This window comes from Triticum urartu, chromosome 5A (assembly GCF_056163025.1).
Source record: "Triticum urartu cultivar PI428250 chromosome 5A, HENAU_Tu73, whole genome shotgun sequence".
NCBI classification, from domain to species: domain Eukaryota; kingdom Viridiplantae; phylum Streptophyta; class Magnoliopsida; order Poales; family Poaceae; genus Triticum; species Triticum urartu.
This window is the reverse complement of record NC_141877.1, coordinates 636,039,945-636,062,080: the sequence shown is the minus strand read 5'-3', so window position 1 is coordinate 636,062,080 and position 22,136 is coordinate 636,039,945. Positions and strand designations below refer to the sequence as shown.

The window sequence follows — 22,136 nt, the reverse complement described above, 5'->3', positions numbered from 1 at the left end:
TGTAGTTGCACAACTGCTGGGGGAAAGAAATGATTACCGTAGCACGGGGGAAAAGGCAACACGCATGTACCCGCGGCGCTGCATCACATGATCAATGTACTCAAGGACAGATGTTCCCAGCTCCTGGCCAGTGGCCATTGCTAAAGTGCTGTAGTATTTACACAAGAAATCACTACAATTCCTACATTGCAGCTTGTGTGAAGCTGTGATCACAGGAAATATTTCTATATCATGGAATATCTACAACCTATGTATTCTGAAGTAGCACTATATATTTCTTTATGGCAGAAGTTCTAGATCTTGAAAATGGCAGGCAATTGGGCAGAAGAGCTAACTTAGTCTTTGGTGCTAGCGGCCCTCTCCTTCTTCTGACCGCCAAGAATCCGGGAAATCTGCAGTCCTCTACTGAACGCCTGGTTGAACAGCATCCGCGTCTGGAACTCGGAGACGAAGGGGAACCATGACAGGACAGTGATTGGTGTGAACAGAAGCATCCCCATGATAACCTCGTATGCCCGCGCAAGGGCTCGGACAGATCCCCAAAGCCCTGTGACCCGGAAAAGAGGCCTGCAAGCTTGTGCAATCTGGAAGTGATAACAGAGCAACGGTAAGAAACCAACGGAAGCATATATAGATGAACAGAAGCAGGCATTCCGTTGTAGTAATAAATATATGATGAAGCAGACACAAGAAAGAGAATGGCTGACCAATAGTATTCCCCATCCGGTGGGCAAGAATGCCAGGAAGCATACAAGTATGTCTTTTATAGTCATGTGAAGCAGTACTATCAGCACGACCAAAATAGCGAAGAACGAAACGAATATCATGAACTTGATCAGACGGAAGAACAGCTGAAAGTTCGCGCCGAACCTCCGCCTTCCGACAGATATGATCTGAAAAGACGGTAGGCAATTTAGGAAAGGAATTTAGCCAACGCAACTTTCAGAAATACAATGTTGACAGGAAATCGTGATGTTCCGCTATAAACATTTGTACTGACTGATCCATGTTTTATTGACAAAGCAACCATACTCTCTCACCTTCAAAATAACCAGCATCACCAAAATTACGAGCCATGAAATTAAGTAAACCTGGAAGTCACAAAATTGAAAAATGTTAAAGACCCACCCAACCACCTAGCACAGTCAAAGTCAAAACACTGCTCGCATACCACGATACTTTTGTTGTTCTTTGCGATAGTTAACTGGTAAACGAGGCCATACTGATATATGAAAAACCGAAGGGACAAAATTATCTCAAAGATGATTCCGATTGTTCCTGTATGCTTCAGATGCTCTTGCTCTATCTCCCACCAGGATTCCCAGCTCTTTTCTGGTGACACACCAATCCCACCACGATTGCTGATCCACTTATTCCAGTCCGACCAATCGTCCAAAATTTTCGCCCACTCAAACCCCGAGGGGTTGAACAGAAAGGGTGCAAAGAGCCATGTCAACACTAGGAACCACATGGAGGACGTAACAAAGATATATGCGATGGTTGAGTGGGAAGTTTGACCAAATAGTTGATAAACGATGAGCAGAGTCATCAACTCGATGCCTTTAACAAAGTGGCTGCGAGAATATAGCCTGTAGTTTTCTGCAAACTTTGCATGAAAGACAACAAATCCCCTACCGGTACTTCTGTATTGAGCACCTCCATGAAGCAACATACGTCCATAATAGTGAGTCTTGGTACCAAGTGAAAATGTAAAGAACACGGATGCCAATTGCAAGTTCATCATTATAAATTCACTTAGTGCCTTGCCAAATCCTTTTTCAAGGCCAATTTCCATCATCATGGGCAGGGCCATCAGAAAACCAAGCTGAACAAGAGACTGCGAGGCAAGAGCAACCTGAAGAGCATGATTATGTCTGAATTTCCGTTGTGTTGCAAGCCCTTCTTCAAGTCCACTAAGAGCAAGATAAAGGCGCCCATACAGAAACACATAAACTGTGAAGACTGTCAACTGAGAGGAGTAAAAGGCGTTAGAAAAAACTATAGTTCATTGTACTGATATACTCCAAATGCAAAATACAAGTCGTTGTGAACATATTGATGGCAATATCAATATAATATAAATGAGAAAAATATGCCCCTTAAGCTGTAAACAATCTCTATAGAGAGAAGTTCGTAGGCTAACAAGATTCATATTTGCATTTGGCAGAGAAACTTGTATGGATATATTCAGAACGAAGTGATCATACCAGTGTACTGAAATAAAATCCCACGGTGGTGAAGTAGCATGAAAGCATTCTGAAGAAATCGAACCGGTGCCCAAGCCGGTAGATATCACGGCTAAGGGTCTGCTCGCCATTTCCATTTGCCACCTTAGCCTCAAACTTGGAGATCTGATTTAGTCCTACATCTCGTCCCTTGCCGACTTGCACATATTCATGATGTGTTACATTGCCACCACGAAGAGTTGAGTTAAATCCTAAAGTATTGAAGACAATATGAATCAAAATATAATACTGATATCTATTTTGCTATCTCTTGCAAGAAAATATCTTTAATGACTACCCTGTTGGCTCTTATAAACACTACCCCCTGAAGCCTTGATTTTAGGAACATCATTGATCACTCGATAAAATCATGTAACAAACCTGCAAAAATATCTTCACTTAAGTTGATACTCCTTGATGCCTTACTGACACCACCCCTTGTTAGATGGAAAAGCCTATCAAATACATCCGGGTGGCCATAGTGGAATCGAACCCTAGACAAATTCAGTAATAAACTTAGATACAATTCAAAAGGAGAATGCAGGATCAGCTAGTTGAAGCAAAGCAAATAATGAATGAATTGGAAGAAGAGAACAATATGAAAGTAGACACAAATGATGGACGGTATGAAGTAAATGGCGACACAGAGGAATAACCCTGTCATAAGAAATCACTGTGCATGTGGACAACACGTTGAAAGATACAAGTACTGCTTCCTTGGTTTTATTCATAGCCCTTAACTGTTTCCACCCAGTAGTTATAAAAGTTCGATCTAAGACTTGCTCTCTCACAGAATTTTTGGATAACCGCATGTATGACGATTCTTGTGAAATATGAATGCTTGCACTCCCGTCTTATTTTCCGCACTAACTATTGCGAAATAATAAGGGACTGAATAGAATGTATTAATACTTTTCCAAATACTTCGATACTCAAATAAATACAGTGTGTGTGTGTGTGTGTGTGTTTCTCTTTTTACAGTAGCTGACACACTGCCAGAATAAATGTATAGAGTATTTTTCTAATCATTGAAATGTACGAGTAAATGTGTAGTGAAATACTCCCTCTGTCCCATAATATAAGAGAGTTTTTGACACTTCACTAAGTGTCAAAAACACTTATATTATGGGATGGAGGGAGTAGTTAATAGGAGAAGATCTCACTTCAGAGGGTTTGCGAGCAGCCGTTGTCCAATAGTCACAAAACTGTGCTCCTGATTTGACATAAACCATGCAAGGGAGGAGACACTGCACCATGGGAGACAAGAGAGGTTTAAGATGCATAAATAACAGAAAAAAAAATCTCAATTGTACACTACATTAGTAATCAACCTGCCAGTAAAAATGTGCTCCCTAACTCCAAGGATAGATGGCTGCCGGATTCCATCTTCTGTAAGGAACTCTTGAAGCAAGTTTCTCATTTTAAGTGCTTCTTCCATATAGTTATCCTATGAAATTAATGGCATGATGACAAGAAAATGAGTTCTTACTAGAAGCATTAGTATAATTTCATAAGTAAAAGCACTATAAGCATGATGGGAGATACCTGGTTCATGTCTATGGTTTGCAGGCCTTCACCACGGGTGAAAATTATTGCATGGTTTTGATTTTCAGGTTTTCCTTCTCCTAATATTGCAGGGCCTGGAAGTTTTATCCGGTAGATAACCTTGGAAACATAAAGATGTGCCCAGATGGTAGAAATGTCACATGAGTCATTTATACAAACAAAAAAGAGTACCCATCCAGAAATCTTGACATTTTTATGGAAAAGGAGAAGTTTTGTGAATAGAAATTGCAGCGGAGATTTTAAACTTGTACAATCATGTCACTTGAACCCTTAAAACATGAATTTGCTAACTGTACCTCCATCAGTCAATGATAGTAAAAGTATCACAAAACACAACTACATAAGTGGCAAGTTTAGTGACCGCTTTATTACGCCATCTGATTTTATTTTCTAACTATAGACTAAATTTCAGAAATAAGTTTGAAGACTTCATAGACTAAATTTCCGTTTAATGACGTCCATGAATCAATCAAGTAGGAAGATTACTGCCACCATTTTCAGCACCTAGAAGATACAGTTGAGAATGCCCCTTTCCTAGTTTTTTTTTCTTCAGTGTTGAATTGCATTGCCTGTGTTCTTTATATCTTCCATCACATGTTTTAGATCCATACTAGTTTCAGAAAAACAAACTGTGGGTATTTTGGTTCTGCACTGCCCTTTCTATTAGTAAAAATTATTTGCTTCACAAACATGATTTGACAGAAGTTCCGCACCATAGCCTGATAAAATTGAACTAACATTACCTGATCAAGATTTTGTACTGGACCCGCAGATTCAGAGTCCTTATTTAGAGCAACCTTTACCAATGTAGAGTAATAAGCTGTCTCAATTTGCTTCTCTCCTACTCTATCTTCCACCACATCAATATATGCTACACGAAGAGAAGGGTACCTGCGAGAAATATAACTCCAGCAATTAGTTTACACTTCGAGGGTAAACTCTAAGTAATGGCATTCCTATGCTATCAAATTATAATGGGTAATCAAGTGTACACTTATGTGAACTTGTGAACTTTGTGAAGGCAAATGTGGGGGAAAGCATGTGTTGTGGCTCTGGGTAATTGCATGACCGTATCAGGGAGAAACAAGAGAAAATTTAAGTTCCCACAGAGATATATGGTTACGGGCTTCCTGCACTATTCCATTGAGCTGCTTCCTTATTTTTGTTTCTCAGAATTGCAATCTAATTTGATCATGAAATTTCTCAGTGCCATATAATATCCCTGTCTCTATGCCCACCAATATTTCGAGATTTTTTAGAACTCGTCAGAAAATTTCATGCGGGTTACATCAAGATATGGGTATTTCACACAGCAATAGAAAATGAGTATTCCACTAAATTTATATCCTGTATTGTTATTCAGATATATGCAGAAGGATCATTTACGTTCTCATTAGCTGTAATATGTCTTGGGCATTTGAAAGAGCAGAACGCTTGTCATTTCCATATTGTTGGCATGATACCACATAGGCGAACTTCATATCAGCCAATGCTTCACACTGAGCAATCAAGGACTTCCACTCTTCATCCGATATTGTCCCAGCTGCTTTATATCCTTCCATGAGATCTGCAGAAAACCCATGTTACAATCATTAAACCATGCTTGAACTAGTAAAGATGCGCTGCTAATGGTGTTATACCCCCGTTCTTTCCATTTGGGTTTAGCTGGGGAGATAACAGAGACTACAAAAATATTACCTTCATGTTTGGCCATATCTAGAAATGCTTCAAGAACCAAAGCTTTTCGGTAGTACATCATGCCTCTAACTGTTTCAGATCAATCAAATAATTTGAAATTAAGCATGATCAGGTTAAATTGAGAAAATGTAGCATTTGTTTTAAAAAGGGTGATACATGTAGCTGAATTCAACAAATAAATGCTAACCAATTAATTGTACCTGTTCGAGTTAGTGTTTGGCCTCTGTATGAAGCCCATTGACGAAGCGCTTCTTCCTTCAGTTCTTCATCATCTTTTAGTTCTTCCTCAATCCTTTCCTGGAAGTTTTTCCATTCATCTGTATGCATAACCATACAAAATAAATGTCTGGTTGTTTCATAATATACTTTATTACTTATGACTGGAAAGGAGAAATTGTTCTTCCTCTTCCCCCCGACCTGGGTAAATTTTCTGTAGGTAGAACAGAGTGGAAACTCCATCTTCATTTTCCTCTTCAAGCTCTTTTATGGAGAAAAGAACATGCTCATTGTAATAAGGAGTCAATGCACTACACACAAAAAAAAAATCTCATCATTATAACAGAAATATCTGACATGTGAATCATAAGCAGATGAAAAGAGAAGAAAGAGGAAGTTGATAAAACCTTATCATTTCAGGCTGTGTGCTATTACATTTTTCTATTTGCAATATACAGAAACAAATCACTACGGTAGATCTATATACTTGATCACAGTTTCACAAAAAGAGTGATGCATGCAAGGTCAAAAGAGGATTAGTAAAATTAATGTGCAAGTTACATATAAGGACTTACGAAAATGAAAGTGTGTTTCGGACTTTAGGAGCATCAGGCATATCCATAAACAAAGAGTTGGTGAAAAAGGTAAGACGCCTTCTGGCTTCAAGATTTGAAGGAACGTCCATAGCAGACTCTTTCACCGTCAGCAGTAGTTCCAGCCTATTCACCTGGAGTGAAGATTATATCCTTAGACAATAGGTAAACATCCGGTTTCATTAGAACGCCAGAAAAGGGGAACAAGAAGAATTGCATTATCGGAAGGAATTAAGAATGGAGCAAATTGGTCAGGAAATGATCCCCCAGTCTATGAAAACAAGAGACATTCACAATTTTAGAAGTTTCAGTTACTTCTTCAATAAAACCTTTTCTTTCCAAGCCTCTGTGCTGACTTCTAGTGGAAACTTGATAGCTCCAGATGGTTGAAATAACTGATATTCATTATCCCATGCTGTCATGCCCTCTGGCCTTTGATATGAACCCCCATGACTTGACTCCAAAATACTGCCATGTTGTAAAAGAAGCAATGACAAACCACAAATATAAGCTGCTCACAGAATGAGCTCTAAGCAGTAAGATAGCAGGGTGCAGTACTTCATCGTCAGGGATATTTATACATGCTTAAAACAACATTGTACCTAGGAAGTTGGTCTTCCATTATATCTCTCGTTACAACCTCCAGCATATCTTGAAATATCTTTATCACAGCGACCCTGTCTTTCTCATCATTCTTTTTCTGACATCAGTAAACAAAAGAAAGAGGAATGAAAAACAAGAATGAGCACAATGAGGCAAAACAGCATAATATGGTTGCACAAACATGTGAATGGACTACATTTATGCTGTAGTATGTCTAACAAGCATTATGTAATGAAAGATATACAAAAGGACAACATGAGCTTACGAATCGACATCAGTACAAATAGGCAAGTAGGAAAACGTCTAGATATTTTCATTAAAAAAGGTCTAGCTATTTCCTTAATGAATCATGCATGCAGTGCTAGTCTTACATTAGGTAAAATTGCACACTGGTCATGGCTATAGTACGTAACCATGCATTGTCCAAAAGAAACACAAAGTGTCATGTGCTGGCACAAATCATTGGAACAACCACTAATGTGTTATGAATAGTATTCACACACACACACACACACACATGTCTGCTTCATGTTAGTGTGCTGTTCCAGTTTCTATCTGGTTACTGGAAAAAAGATAGACCATTTTGATTTGCTCAAATTCAGGAAAATAAATTAGACTGCTGCTAATAAGTTGCTGATTAAGTTGTTGTGCCAGCGTATTTAGACAAGCTCATGAAAGACAAGTTCTCCAGTAATGAGTTCTAAGGTGGCATGAGAAGACATTGGATTAATCAGTTATTTGTGTACACTATCAACACTTGGAAAAGGAAGAATGCAACTTTAAAACACAAAATGAAAATGATATTGCTTTGTATTGAGGTGCATACTTTCCAGCAATATATCCATATTTGTACTTCTAAAAATGGGGGAAATAAATTGTACCTTTTCCGTAATTCAGTAGAAAACCAGAAAAAAACATAACTTATTATTTATGACCTTGTTTTTTACAACTGGAAATGTCATACTTACCAAGAATAATACCAAGTCAACAAACTTATTGTAGAGATCTGGCAGGGATTGCATATTCAAATCTGTAATAACTTTGTCCTCAGCAATACACTTTTCAACTTCAGTAAATATAATATTTATGACCCTGAAAGCAGCACGAATAAAATGCATCAAGTACACCATGGATCAGGCAACTATTTCTCACAAGTTTAATAGATAAAGTCTAGGACTCATAAAAGGTATATAGGAGAGATACCTTTTCTCGGGTTCACCATGTACAAGATCATTGATGATGTTTTTACATGATGCATAGCATTCTTTAATTGCACAAGAAAAATAATAATCGTTTTCAATCCTCTTTTTCAAGTCACGGTCTTTACCATTGCTATCCTTCGCCATGTCAACGGCTATGGGGACCTGTCCATTTGCATATAAATAGAAGGGAATGAGGATGGCTTCCCATAAATTATAAATAAAATAAACAAAGTAAAAGCAGAGAAGAACCATGCTGGCAAGCAAAAATGGAGGCCACTGCGTAACACGAAGACCCTGATCAGCCACATATGGAACAAGTAGCAGCTCCTTCTCCCTATGTTAAAAATGACAGCATTTGCTTATGGTCAGAAGACAAAAGTGCAGTTGAAAACTTATAATTCATACAATCTAATCACCTGTTATCTATAAGGTCTTCCTCACGGAAGCTAGAGACAATTTCATTCCACATCTGTGCAAATCTTGCAGCTACCTTCTCCTTGTCTTCATGCGTCATCTAAAATGTAGTATCATTAACAATATATTTCAAAGAATTAATATCGAACAATAAATTGCAAGAATACCACAATAATATGTAAATGAAGTATGAGTACCTCCTTGAAACGATTCTTGAAATTAGACCTTAGACCTTTCTTCCGCCTTGGATCAGATGTTTCAACCGGAACTAGACAATCATTAACGGCTAAAGGTATTGAATCAAAGCGAGACCGCAGCATTCCAAGTGTGCGGATCTGTCTCATCCAGGAAAGAAAAAGATATTTGTAAATGATTTCTTTGAGAAACTCATTCATATGATTTGTAAATGATTTCTTTGAGAAATTACAATCATTAGAACTGCCTACTGAGGAGCCTGAGTCACGTTAACAAAAAAGCTTCATGACGGGATAGAAGTGTTACGCTATGAAAGAGGGACCGCGCCATAACAGAAAAGTAATGGTGGCCTGTTTGATAAATTTGTAAATAGACATCACTGAACAGTTAAAAGATAACCTCGCCAAGTCGTTGGAAAGCACCATAAACTCCACCAACTAGAGTGGAGAAGATTGTATACCAAATTTGCGTGTCCATGAAATACACCTGGAAAGGGAAAAATGCACATAATCATTGTCGTGCTCTCCTCTAGTGCAAGTGAAACTGTCATAAAGTGGCGGCCTCCTATTTTTGATAATCGGTAACATGGTCATAATAGGCATTGAACTTTCCAACAAAACAAAGGAAAAGAATTTACCAAAATGACTGGGGCCCAAAGTGAAATTACAACGCCAATGTTTCCCTTCGCTGCATAACATGATTTAGGAATGTTATAAACAAATAAACACCAAATGATCATCTCTGCAGTGTTTTAACAAAATTGACCCTCTGTTGAAAGTTCAGTCAAACAGAACTCTAGTCCAAAAATTTAACCAAATCAGTGCTGTGCATCTTAACGTTGAGAAAACTTAGCATATTTGTAGAAACGGCGATTCACAGGCCAGCGCAACATCACCGGCTCAGCACCATTCCCGTTGGTGCTGAATGATTTGCCAACCTAAGCAGTTCAGTTGTATGTAACACATGCATTGATCGCACTGCCGAGTTAGCTGAGTGAGTGGTGTAGGTGTGTTCTTGGTGAAGTTTGGCTCCTTGTGCGTGAGATATGCATAGGAATCGAAGATAAAGTAGAATTTCTAGCCGCTGTTGCATGGCAAATATTAGCAGTGTTGCCATGTGGTGCTCAGCCTGCAGTGCGTGCAGTTTTTTTTTCGAATGTTAGTGTGCATGCATTTTTCTAGGTAACATGGGTTGGCGGTGCTGGCCAGGGCCAAAAGAATGGCACTGAGCTCTCAAAGCTCAATGTTGATAACAATGGCACTGCCATGTGAATTGGTAACATGGGTTGGCGGTGCTGGCCAGGGCCAAAAGAATGGCACTGAGCTCTCAAAGCTCAATGTTGATAACAATGGCACTGCCATGTGAATCATCATTTCAACCATCAAGGTTGACTTTTTCTCAATGCGAAGATACATGGTGCTGACATAGCCAACTTCAGCGCCGGGGGCAAAAAGGTCAGACTTATTTAATATTTCGGACTAGGGTCGCTTTTAGCTGAACTTCTGATAAAGGGTCAAGTTTGTCACTTCTCACATCTCAGAAAGACATAAATACCTCTTGGAAAAAACTCATGCCACCGGAAATGATTTATAGGGAATTTCATGATATCCTTGGTGGGTTCAACAAGAGGCTTGATCTATAAGAACAAGTGCAACAGTTAAGTTAGAGATACATTTAGTTCAATACCAATTTATTTGAACAAAACAAAATAAATCAGATGAAAAATTGCATCGCTTAAAATCAATCAGGCTCAAACACTCCTGCGGCTTCAAAATGTAACTCTTCAACGTATTAGATCATCATGGTTTGCACTATCTTATAAGTGCAACATCTCCAACACACAAGCTTGTGAGAAAGTTGCACTCGAGCTTCATCAAACTTGTAGTTGTAACAAAGTGTGGCTTACCTTGGTAAACTTGGAATCTCCAGTTCTCTCCTAAGGTTCCAGTTTAGATCCATAAACTTGCAAGTTTTCTCACTTGGATCATTACTACAAAACTATTGTCGGACGCTAAAATGGATGGTTGGTGCAAAGATCCGGTGGCATTATAACTATTAGATTATATAGTTGCAAGTACAGTAGCAACTAAAAATGGAGGTTTAATATTGAGGTGCATTTGGAATTTTATAGATAGATGTATGCCAATTGCCAAAGCAACAATTGGAAGCCACTTCAGGATCATTAATCCCATACCTTAATTCAATGTCGGATCATGGTGCAAACACTTCTTTGGTAAGTAAGGATCTATGCAAGTTTTGAAGTATTAAGGACCTTTTTTTCAGGAATAGGTGCAAGGACCTAACTGGACCATCTAGAAGAATTTTGCCCCTTTCTACGGTCAAGCTAGCTTTTATGATCAATTATCTTATATATGTGGAATAGTTATATTAGGCCATACGATTTAGATGTTTTACTTTACGATTGACTGCCCTACTACCGATTATAAAAACACTAGCTACTACTGTACTACACTTCGGGTACACGCTATTTAAACCAAAGCTAACAATCTATTACAAATCAGTAGACACTCAAATTGTTGTTCTGCCATGTAGGATGCGTAGTAAGTTAATATTCCAAAAAAAATGGTAAGTAACAAAATGTAAATTACTACGAGTGACCTCTCTGGCCAAACACGACTAGCTTGACCACAAAAAAAATTCTTTCACTGATTTTGGCTGAATGTTACTCCCTCCGTCCCAAAATAAGTGACTCAACTTTGTACTAAAAGTTAGTACAAAGTTGAGTCACTTATTTTGGGACGGAGGGAGTATTTATTAAGTTTCATGCACCAACCCAGTAGAACCTTCAACACCCCCTCTCACGTGTGGCTCGATAAGGCCTAAATGTGGATAGAAAGAGGACAAGCAAAAAATTAATTTAAATTGTGAAAAAACCAAAACCCCTTGGCTCCACTACCATATCAAGTTTCATGTACCAACAGGTAGAGCCAAAAGTTCGAACTGGGAGAAGGTTGGGCAATGCATTTATACTTCAACACCCCTCTCACATGTGGCTAGATAAGGCCTAAACGTGTACAGAAAAAGGGCAGGCAATTAAATTGTGAAATCTGAGACTTGGACCCAAGACCTCTTGGCTCTAATACCATATTAAGTTTCATGCACCAACCAGTAGAATCAAAAGTCCAAACTGATGTACGAAGTTAGGCAATCTACATATAGTTCAACATTATTGACATAAAAAGGAAGATAAATTGGTATGTGTGTATAATCACCTCGACATAGTAGCTAAATACGAACTTTGTCAAAAGAAGAGCAACCCAAAACATGGTGTACCTGAAAAAAACGAAACAAGAACCACATCTCAATATACAACCAAGTACATATGTATTGTTGATTATCCTGGATTCAGTATGTAGTGAACACTAACATACGGGCGCTTACATGAAAAGTGAAAAGGCACTTTCATGCATTCCCCTACCAACAAACAGGCGAGTCTGCATAAATACAACAACATAAGTTCACAATGTTCAACTTGATTTAGTAAATAAATTGTATAACTTCTATTGAAATTTCAGGGGACAATTCATATGTGGCATCAATGTCAAAGAGTACATTACACCGAGATGTATCTTAAAAACTAAGAACCAAATTCAAAACCAAAACTATAATAACTCAGAATATTAATATTTTTAAAATTATTGTATATTTGTAGACATTTTATACATAATTGCTTTGGATTTACATAACTTTAAAAACCTGCATTTTCAATGTTATCATTTTATATATTTGATTTTAAATATCAACTTTACCTTAGCATTATTTTATTTTAACAGAATGATATTCAGCTTACCGAAAACAAATCAATTTCATTCTACAGTCACTTTTTAAAGTTTTTGCAGTCATATAGACACAGTTTGTTTCCCATCATATAAGTACTCGAGGGAAGTGCAGAACATAAAAGGATTATATTCTTGATGGTTTAAGGCAATGTTAGCTTTGGTAAATGAAATAGTAGCACAAATTTAATTTTCACTAGCATAACGCGCATCCATTGCTAAGGAACCACAAGAAACAATTCAGTCGTACTGGATTAGTAGTCTATTACAACCAATAAAGAAACTCAATCAAGCAGCCAACACTGCACTTGTGTAACTGCCGCAGCGATGTGAGCACCATTGCAAGGTATGATTTGTTTTTCTTCAAATTGGAGGGGTATGGTGGGTTCTAGATGGATCAGGGCGATTGGGATGGAGTGGGGAAGTGAACTGACCACTACCACCACCAACTCCAATTTATAAGATACAGAGTGGTAGAGAGATAAGTAAAATTCACTCAAATGTAAATTACCTGAGACCACCACATGATCAATCTCATGAGTTTATAATCTGAACCTTCAAGTTTCCGGCGTAGTAATGGAAGAGCGAAAAGTACAGCAGCTAGCATATCGGGCAACAAGTATACGACTACTGCAATGATGAAGAGTGATGGTTGATCTGGACCATTTCCGAACCAGTTTTTGATGGTCCTAATAATTCCTGTCGGTTTCTCCCAGGTGTATGCATATGTAACTGACAGAAGTACCACCCACATAGCTGCCAATATGAACTTCAGGACATATCTCAGTTTGACCATAAATTCCATCGTTCTCCTGGCCCTCCAATTAAAGATTATGTCAAGTGTAGCTGTAAATAAATACAAATGAGCATTCAAATCACAGCTGAATTTGACTAAACTACATAACAATCATGAACGCTGGCAGTACAGCTTTATGCTCGCTGAAAGATATTAGTGCTACACATTATGAGTTTGGGCCACTGGGTGACTCCAAGTTGAACTTCCTCCATAGCCAATTTTCATTGTAAAACTTCTATCATGACACATTCCTTTGACCGATTCTAAACTTATTCAACTAATCCACCCATTCCCAAATGGTAACAGCATATAGGCATAATTTACTCTGTTTCATATTCAGAGATGATATTGTGCTGCGAACCTAATCATGCCTGTCTCATGAGAAAGTTAGAAGAATGTGGTGCCAGGGTTTCCCAGAACTTCAGCAGCACGCCACTTGTGACTGTAACCGAGATTAAGGATGAGCAAGAGCAAGTACATCTGTACATGACCAATGCTAAGAATCTACAGGCTCTTATATCAGGGGGAGAGGCTTTTGGTCTTCATTTTTTTCCTCTTTTCATGGTTTGTTTGTTAACAGACTCCTTATGCAATGAAATTAAACAAAACTTTAGTCGTTCGCTTAAAAAAGTGATATTCTACACAGCCAGTTACATGTATGAAGAGGGAGAAGAAGCATATGTGGCATGCTCGCACTCGAAGAGAAAGAGCGGGGAAAGAATACACAATCAAGTAAAATTAGGATGTGAGCTAAAAAAGGTTAAGGAATAAAATATAAAAGAGTCACTGTAGCAGGTTGGTTATCAAGATCCCATACCTTTTCCAAGATTTAGTATAGAAGAAGTGATAAAGATGCTCAAGATCTCCTTGAAAACCAGAGGATCAAAAATATTACCTAATGACCCTTCTTCACTCCAAGCAAGAATAACCATAATCTGGCATTAAAAAATCAATATTATATTAAGCTGAAAATGGTATTTCATCTATCTAACCTACCATAGGTTGTTTAAGTGCCTTGCATATAAAAGCACTTCTCAACTAAAGCATTTGACTCTGCAAAGGTATGCACAAAATGACGGATGTGAAATCTGCGAAGACAGATAGTTACCACCAAAGTGGAAGTAAATACCTGAAGAGCTAGAATAAAGAAGCTCCACATTCTATCGAAACTCCTGAATATGTGCCAAAACGAGCGCAGCTCCACAAAATTGACCTTCCCTTTCTGCTTGTCAGCTTTTATTGTGCTCTGCAAATAAACAGTTACACTAGTTGTTGTTGTTGTACTTCAATGAAATAAGGACATAGCATGATGACATGAAATAGATCCTAAAAGGGACATTTTGGTATATGCCACTGCTAAACCTTGACCTACTTTATATGCCGCTGTAAAGGTTGTCGTATACTGCAGAGACTTATTTTGATTTATTTTTTATGTCATTACCGTTACACTCAGTGCGTTTTCTCAATTGGCTATAATTGGCAGCAGAGTTCTCCTCGACTCATGCTACCTCCCTCCACCTACCTAAACGCTTCATCCATTGCCTGGATGCAATCTCTGTAAATGCATATTGGACTAGCCTCGAAAGCTCAGCAAGTGGTGGGCCCACCCACAAGGCGTCATGCAGCATGCATGTCAGCAGTGATGGCACCCGAGGGAGGTTAGCAATGCAGCTTATGATTTGGAGAAATATACTTAACAGGGTCGTTCCCTATGCTGTTTGGAATTATTTTTGGCATAAAGCTGTGTTTTCAAACTCTCTGATATATGTGTTTAGTACAATACTATTTTGGCGCAAGCAGTTGGGTCCACAAGCCCTGTTGGTGACGGATATTGGAGTTCCCAATTAATAATCATGAAAAAAATCATGGAGTAGAGCATGCTATAATAGGGGACCTGCAAAAATTCATGCAAAAATACAAGCATTTGTATACTGTAAAAAAAGATAAATGGATAGTGCCGCCCTATTCATTTATCTTTGCTTTTTACATGATATACATTTTGAACAGAAAAATGCAGCACATTATAGCACCTTCTACATCCAAGAAGTTTTCATGATTGATTGTTGGAAACTCCAAGGTGCATCACTTGTTGCTGGCACAAACACTTGCGCCAGATCCGTGCAATGCTGCTATTTAAGTTGGACTGGTACTGTAGTTTTTTTTGCAAAAAGTTACACTAGTAGAGGAAAACTGACGGCAGTGCCATAGACAAATAAGTCAGCATTTGCAACGAGCCCAATGACATGTAAAATGTTTTAAGTTCTACCAAAAGCATGTACAAATATTTCATGTTGAAATGGACTTACTTCATTTCTTTCATCAACTGGCTTTAAAGGTTGACAAAAGAAATCAGCATCAGCTCGCATAGGCCAACCTAGCCGAAAGCAGTCAGCAGACCTGCAAATAAACAAATATAAAATCTAGAAAGCAGGGTATAAAGTAGGAAGTAATAAAAACTAATACCAAAAAAATTCGTTAAGATCATCGTAGTTTCTCCACTGAGAATGATTCCCTTTTTCTCTTTTGCTCCTTTCAGCTTCCTGAAAATGAGGGTGGAATACTTATATCTAGCAAGTGAAGAAGCATCAGACACAAGTTAGACAGTCAAATGATGTTTGAGAGCAAAGCCAAAGTGTACCTGCGCAATGGTACAGTAAATTGGAGTGACAATCTTTTTTAGAAAGGCTTCTTTATCACCGCCATAGGCTGGCTTCACATATTCGCCTGTCATGGCACTCACATTTCCAGCTAGCATACCATACATTTCAAATGCCATCTATAAAAATGTAAGAGCAAGAATTGTCAGCCCCTTGCCAAGCTATGATAGTTGAAGATGAACATTTTTGTGGGCACGTTACAATTTAAAGATGCACGGCTGACTACATTCTTAAAATAGAAATAACAATTGTAGCACTTTATGATGCAAGCCCTGAACTCTGCAAGCACTCCACTACTAGTCAACAGATCTTTGAAAGAAAACAACCACATTAGCATAGAGATGACACTGAACTCTAGTCACACATTCACAGCCATTACATTATGCCTCCGATAAGCTCGATTGTACAATTAAGCTAATAGCACATGTACTCCCTAAAGTTACTAGCTGGTTATTCAGTATTCCCTCAATAACTCGAACAATTTCAAGTAGGGTCTAGCAAAATAATGAAAATATGTCCAAAATGGTTACACCACAGTTTTCTTTTGCACCAACCGAGGATGTGTTCATGGGTCAAATGGATATGGACATAAGAATATAAGCGTCAGTCAATTGTTTAAAATGGCGGACACCAAGTTGATTGGCGGTGTTGCATGAATCAGTTTACATAGAAGAACTTCATTGCTTATTGCTATTCATTAGAAAAAGTAAAGGATTTTTCATATAGACTATAGCAGTCCGAAAAAGAGATGACGAGCATGAACGACTTGATTACCATTAATGGGAAATTAAAGAGTAACCTAACTAAATACAAGATGTTAGTAAAGCAAATCAGACAGCTAACTATAACAGATTTTTTCAAGGAAGAATGAGAACTCGAGATGAAGAGAGTTATTATTATTTGTCCACACCATACATGATGATATATGTAGCAAAGACATTCTGGCAAAAATCGCAAATTTGCAGCTTCCCCCCAGATAAGAAGGTATAGACCAATATAGAGTAATTTCCGTTGTTGCACCTCTTGCTGAATTGTTGGCAACCTATAGTTGAGAAAGACACAACAGAGAATCAGAAATGAGTAACCGTGGAGCACAGCAGTCTTATTTGTACATTTTGAGAAAAAACTCAATGCTCATTTTCTAACTTCGAAAGTTTGTCTATTCTTACATCTCTTTCATTATCTGACATTAAAATCATAACAAAACAAAACATTTGATAATTGAGAAAACCTAATCTATTTTGATTCACTCTAGCTATTATATAGTTAACCAAATTGAGTGGATAACTAACACTGATGTCCAACCCAGGCACACATGATGGAAGTACATGAACAGGTAGGGTTACACCCCAAATACGTTTGGTGTCTGCTAGGTTCCTTCTCTGACACACCTACACACGCACCCACTTTTTTTTAGTTGATTCTACATATCATTCATGACTTACAAGTACCAAAAACACCAGAAAGACCCCTAAGTTGATTGGATAAGCGCTATGGCTGCTGCCTATGAAGATTTAAAGGCAATGAGGGTATCATGTTCAGAAAATTGTTTTATTTGTTCCATCTACTTTCCATATTTGTGTGTATTTACGGTGCATACACAAGTGTTGATTTTGCTGCCAGACAAGGAAGCCGAGAAAAGAAGGTGACAGGCAACGTTTTACTTCGATTGGTAGGGTGGACGACATGTGGTTTGAAACTGTGTGCGGCAAGAACAAGCATTACAGTTGTAACCCCGTTCAGATTATGTGTCCACAATTTATACCTCCATGTTTAATATGCTTTATAGTGGGTAAACTTTTGCAATTTTTTAGTATTAAAGAAAAAAAATTGCAAAAATGTCAATTCCACTTTATATATTTGTATGCGATTTTCATAATAATTTTACCAAGTCCTAATGCTTTAAGTCCATCAAGAAGACGCAAGGAAACATAACAAAAGAATCAATCTCCAATAAATAACTTTAAATATAAACAGTAAAAAGGCAGAATAAATCAAAAGTCACAAATGAACAATTAGGATAATAGAAAGGTTTCTCAGGAATTTACCAAAGGCTACTCTTGCGATCATGATATGTGCACCACTTCTTGTAGTTCTTAAATAACTTTTTCATCACTTCATCAAGCGCATTGTCCTCCAACTGAGGCGGCAATCGTTAACCATTAGATCTCTAATAAAGTAAAAAGGTATATTAACAGGAACAGAAGATAAATGTTACGGAAACATAAGAAAGGTAAGGGGAACATCTGTATATGTATGTTAGCAAGAAGTAAAATCAAATGCTCCAAGTGCCTACAGAAAGAAAAACACCTTTGAGTGTTCATCGGTCTTTGGATGTTTCCGTATATGTATGTTAGCAAGAAGTAAAATCAAATGCTCCCTCTGATTAGAAACATTATCTGTCTGCATGTCAAGAGATTAATGATACATCAAACATCAGAAAACGAATTGGTTAAATGTCAACATCAACAATATAAAACCTAAACAGGTTAGACAATAACAGAAGTTAAATCTAGACTGCCTTTCCTGAAAGCCAAACATAGCTTGTAGCCAATCCAAGAGGTCCTCGTTAACCTTACTCTCGTAATTTTTGGGTAGTGGAAGGCCTCTAGTATTGCGAAGAGCAGAAGCAGCAGCTTGTATCTTAAAGGTAGAAAAAGCACCATAAATACTTCACTTGGACAACATTAAGTCAACAGGATATTTTGACAAAGAGAAAGGGCAGAAAAAGGAAACCTCAGGAAATTTCATGACTGCCTGGTTGCCACTGTCAGGATCAAGAGGCAGAATGTTAAAAGGGATGTAGATTTTTGTCTTCTCTTTAACCTTATCAGCAGTTTCCAAGATCTAAGAACATACAAAATTAAATTGGTAACTGTTAATTATCAATTGTTATAGTGGCAATTTCCATACAAAATCTAATTGGTGATTACAGTGCAGCACCATGAAAGGGGAGCAAATAACTTGTTAGGCTATACCTCATCGTCAACTTCAACAGCATGTTGTTGAGTGACTGCTTTTAAAACCTCAAACAGAACATTGGCGGTCTGGTATGCTTTGGTAAGTTGGGAACTGCATGCAGAAAGAGAATCTCTTGGCGACAAAATCAATTAACAAAGGAGCATTATCAAATAGACAAAGTAATGTACCGATCCCCTTGGTCAGAAGCATTTTGAAGTGCCTGAATATATTTTTTGTAGTAGTGTCGATAGAAGGTCTGTATTTCCCGTGCATCGCTCTTTTGGGCCCTTCCGGTCAAGGTGGGCACATTCTCCTAATGGGCACAAAAAAAATGAACAGGCTATGAAATGTATAATCAGATAAAATGGATGGGTTTAGAATTCAAACAGGACACTGATGTCACCTAAAGGTTCTCCATGTTGTCTGATGAAATCTAATCTCATATAACTCTTCTCAAGCACAACGCGAAATTCACACTCACAAGACCATCCAAAACTATGCAAGTATTAGCATGTGCAGCGACTGTTCAAAATCTAACATGAAGTGGTGGACAAAAATGGAGCACGCGGCGAAGAATCCAATTTGGCATTCGATGGGCAGGTCATCTGTAGGTGGTGGCTACTGAGCTAATGCAAACAGAAGAACTGAAAACAAACTCGTACCCTTTCGAGCCGTTGTAGAAGAGCGGTCTTGAACTGTCGGACACCTCGACCGCTTGAAGTCGGATCCAATCTGTGAGCCTTTTCGAATGCATAGAATCGACCTGCCCATTATTGCAGACAGGCACATTAATGTGATGCAGCACAAGATGAAGTAACAGAACAATAATGGGCAATTATAGGCCTAAGCTGATGGACATGACTAGCATTGAGGCATGCCATAAGTGGCACCAAATATGGTTCACTACTTCTTCAATAGAAGAAGACAGCACTAGTACAGTTTAGCAGAGTGCTGTGTTGACACCTGACAGTATGCGTGTGGCAGTGCTGAAAAAAGCAGAGGAGAGGAATAGTAGTAGCTTACAGAGGTAGGCGACGCGGGGGTTGGCCGCCTCGACCTCGTTGGCGACACGGAGGATGGGCGCGATCTCCACGAGCGACGACGGCACCACCTCGCTGTCGAAGATGGGCTCGCCGAGGTTGACGGCGGTCTGCGTCCTCAGAATCCGGCGAGGCCCCGGCGGCTGCATCGGGCCGGCCCGGGAGAGCGTCCGCGACAGGGACGTCATCGCGATCAGTCTCCTCGCTTCCCGTCACCGTGCTAACCTGAACGCACACACGCAGAGAGATTGGGGCGGAGCTGAGCATACAGTACATCAAGACCACGGTTCCAGAAGGTTCTAGAAGGAGGGGCATTACCTTGCTCCTCTGGCCAACCGATTCCACCAGCAAAATTCGGGCATGAGAGGAACTGAACTCCTCGAACAGCTGCACCAATCGCCTGGAAAAAATCGAGCTCCAGGCCTAGCCCATGCGTGAGATTCCCTGAATTCCGGAAAAGTTAGCGCACTCCGCGGCGCTCGAGGACCTGGAATGACACGAGACGAGACGAGAAGCTCGGCAAGGGAAGCTGTAGAACCTCCTCGAAGCTTCTAGAAAAGCGGCAAGAGACGAGGCGGGTCGCCGGGGCGAGCGATTACGCACCCTGCGCGCGCGCGGAAAAAACCCGGACCCGCCAGCCCGCCGCCTCGGCCACCGCGACGTCCTTCCGCGCCGTGCCCGGCGCACGAGGGCGGAGCCTGTGGAGAGCGCCGCCGGAGGCTTCGGGAGGGAAGGCAGGCGACCGCGGGGGGGCGGCTTCTGGCGGGCGAGTTGATCGGCGGGAGGCGGAGGAGGGGAGGGGGGGGGTGATATTTTTGAGTTGGCAGTTGGGAGGGAGGGGAGAGCTTGGCTTGGGGTGGGAAGTGGGAAGAGGACGCCACCGCCGGTGGAGAAGGAGGCAGAATCTTTTCGTTATTTACGGGTCCCTGCCACTGAGGGGTGAGGGCCAGATAGGTCGGTCGTCGTCGGGTCGCGAGAAAAGGCGCAGCGTCTGGCGTCGCCGGCAAGCACGCACGCCCGCCCCCCCTCCCCGATTCCACTGATTAAACCCTCGTCTATCACCGTGCAAATCATTGCTTTATCTAATTAATCACACGCTAATGCACTCGTACATACGGTACTCATAAGTATTTATGTAATTAAAAACAGGCAGTGGCTACTTCTCAGCTCCTCCAATCCGTTACGAAGGTAGGGCCTCTTTGATTCATAGGATTTTCAAAACGCGGGAATAGAAAAAACATGAGATTAGAATGGAATGTCGTCTTGAATCCTATAGGATTGTACGAGTGTTTGATTGTGCATAGAAAAGACGCGGGATTCTTTCAAACAAGTTTGAGTGGATGGGGTGTTTCCTATGAAATCTAGTGCAAATGAATCCTATGAAAAAATTTCTATGGTTTACAATCCTTCGAATCAAACAACCAAGATAGAAAAAAATTCTAAGAATTAGAATGCTCCAAAATCCTTTGAGAATTCTTTGAATCAAAAAACCTATAATATCATACACCAGTATTATATGCATGATACTAATATACTCCCTCCGTTCCATAATATAAGGACGTATTTTATACTAGTGATTCCACTACACCGGATTGTAGCATGGCACAAACCGTGCATGGTAGTAGGTTTGACGAACGAAAGCAAGTTTATACTACCATTAAAAACTAGTCTCTGCATAATCCAGGAGAATGCCAAATCCATGGTATGATTGACTGACAACTGATTTGCGTGCAATTAGGCTACGCTCTCTCTCGAATTCACTCGATCGGCGAAGGTGACGGGGCTGAAAACGAAACGGCGGCTCCAATCGAGCGAGCACCAAAAAAATCTGCGTACACCGCGACGCTGCTGCTAACGACTGCCTTTCGTGAGCGACCGAGCGAGCGAGACAGGTGCGCATATAAATTCCCGGACGGCGACAGTAGCGTCCTCGCTCCACACGCCAACCGCTACACGCCGTACGTATGCGCCACCCCGGCCGTGCACCCACCGAGAAGTAGAGTGGCCGAAGCTGCTCTGCCCTGCTGCCGACTGAGCCACTGTCTCACCCGAAAAACTGGTGCGGGAGGCTGACCGGCTGGCTCTTGTATTACGCATGGGCATTGCTTTTTCTGGCCGACCACCGCCGTCGTCGTCGCGTGACGGAACGGCGCCCCCGCCGGCCGGTTGGTCG

General features: G+C 39.9%; 1 protein-coding gene across 6 annotated transcripts; it reads right to left on the bottom strand.

The window, feature by feature from the left end:
• Nucleotides 1–46: 46 nt before the first annotated feature.
• LOC125529707 (callose synthase 3-like) lies at nucleotides 47–20,781 on the bottom strand. 6 transcript variants are annotated; one of them, XM_087522153.1, is made up of 43 exons: nucleotides 20,502–20,781; nucleotides 20,282–20,407; nucleotides 19,947–20,188; nucleotides 19,586–19,686; nucleotides 19,112–19,236; nucleotides 18,941–19,034; nucleotides 18,699–18,809; nucleotides 18,492–18,605; nucleotides 18,273–18,368; nucleotides 18,011–18,102; nucleotides 16,878–17,004; nucleotides 15,944–16,081; nucleotides 15,769–15,845; nucleotides 15,612–15,702; nucleotides 14,435–14,551; nucleotides 14,123–14,240; nucleotides 13,021–13,355; nucleotides 12,115–12,167; nucleotides 11,946–12,006; nucleotides 10,267–10,348; nucleotides 9,350–9,399; nucleotides 9,112–9,198; nucleotides 8,715–8,852; nucleotides 8,520–8,617; nucleotides 8,353–8,437; nucleotides 8,105–8,265; nucleotides 7,870–7,993; nucleotides 6,901–6,998; nucleotides 6,628–6,766; nucleotides 6,281–6,432; nucleotides 5,907–6,016; nucleotides 5,690–5,806; nucleotides 5,490–5,558; nucleotides 5,178–5,358; nucleotides 4,535–4,682; nucleotides 3,771–3,890; nucleotides 3,557–3,672; nucleotides 3,389–3,472; nucleotides 2,607–2,719; nucleotides 2,208–2,437; nucleotides 1,172–1,969; nucleotides 1,041–1,091; nucleotides 47–893 (listed from the first exon to the last, which is right to left on the bottom strand). In XM_087522153.1, exons 3-43 carry the CDS (start codon nucleotides 20,149–20,151, stop codon nucleotides 336–338), a joined length of 5,964 nt encoding a protein of 1,987 aa, XP_087378279.1. In that variant the 5' UTR covers nucleotides 20,152–20,188; nucleotides 20,282–20,407; nucleotides 20,502–20,781; the 3' UTR covers nucleotides 47–335. The 6 variants fall into 6 exon arrangements, with proteins under 6 accessions (XP_087378279.1, XP_087378280.1, XP_087378282.1 ...); XM_087522154.1 differs by having other exon boundaries at nucleotides 20,282–20,450; nucleotides 20,567–20,781; XM_087522156.1 differs by having other exon boundaries at nucleotides 47–584; nucleotides 708–893; nucleotides 20,282–20,780.
• Between the last annotated feature and the right edge of the window lie 1,355 nt (nucleotides 20,782–22,136).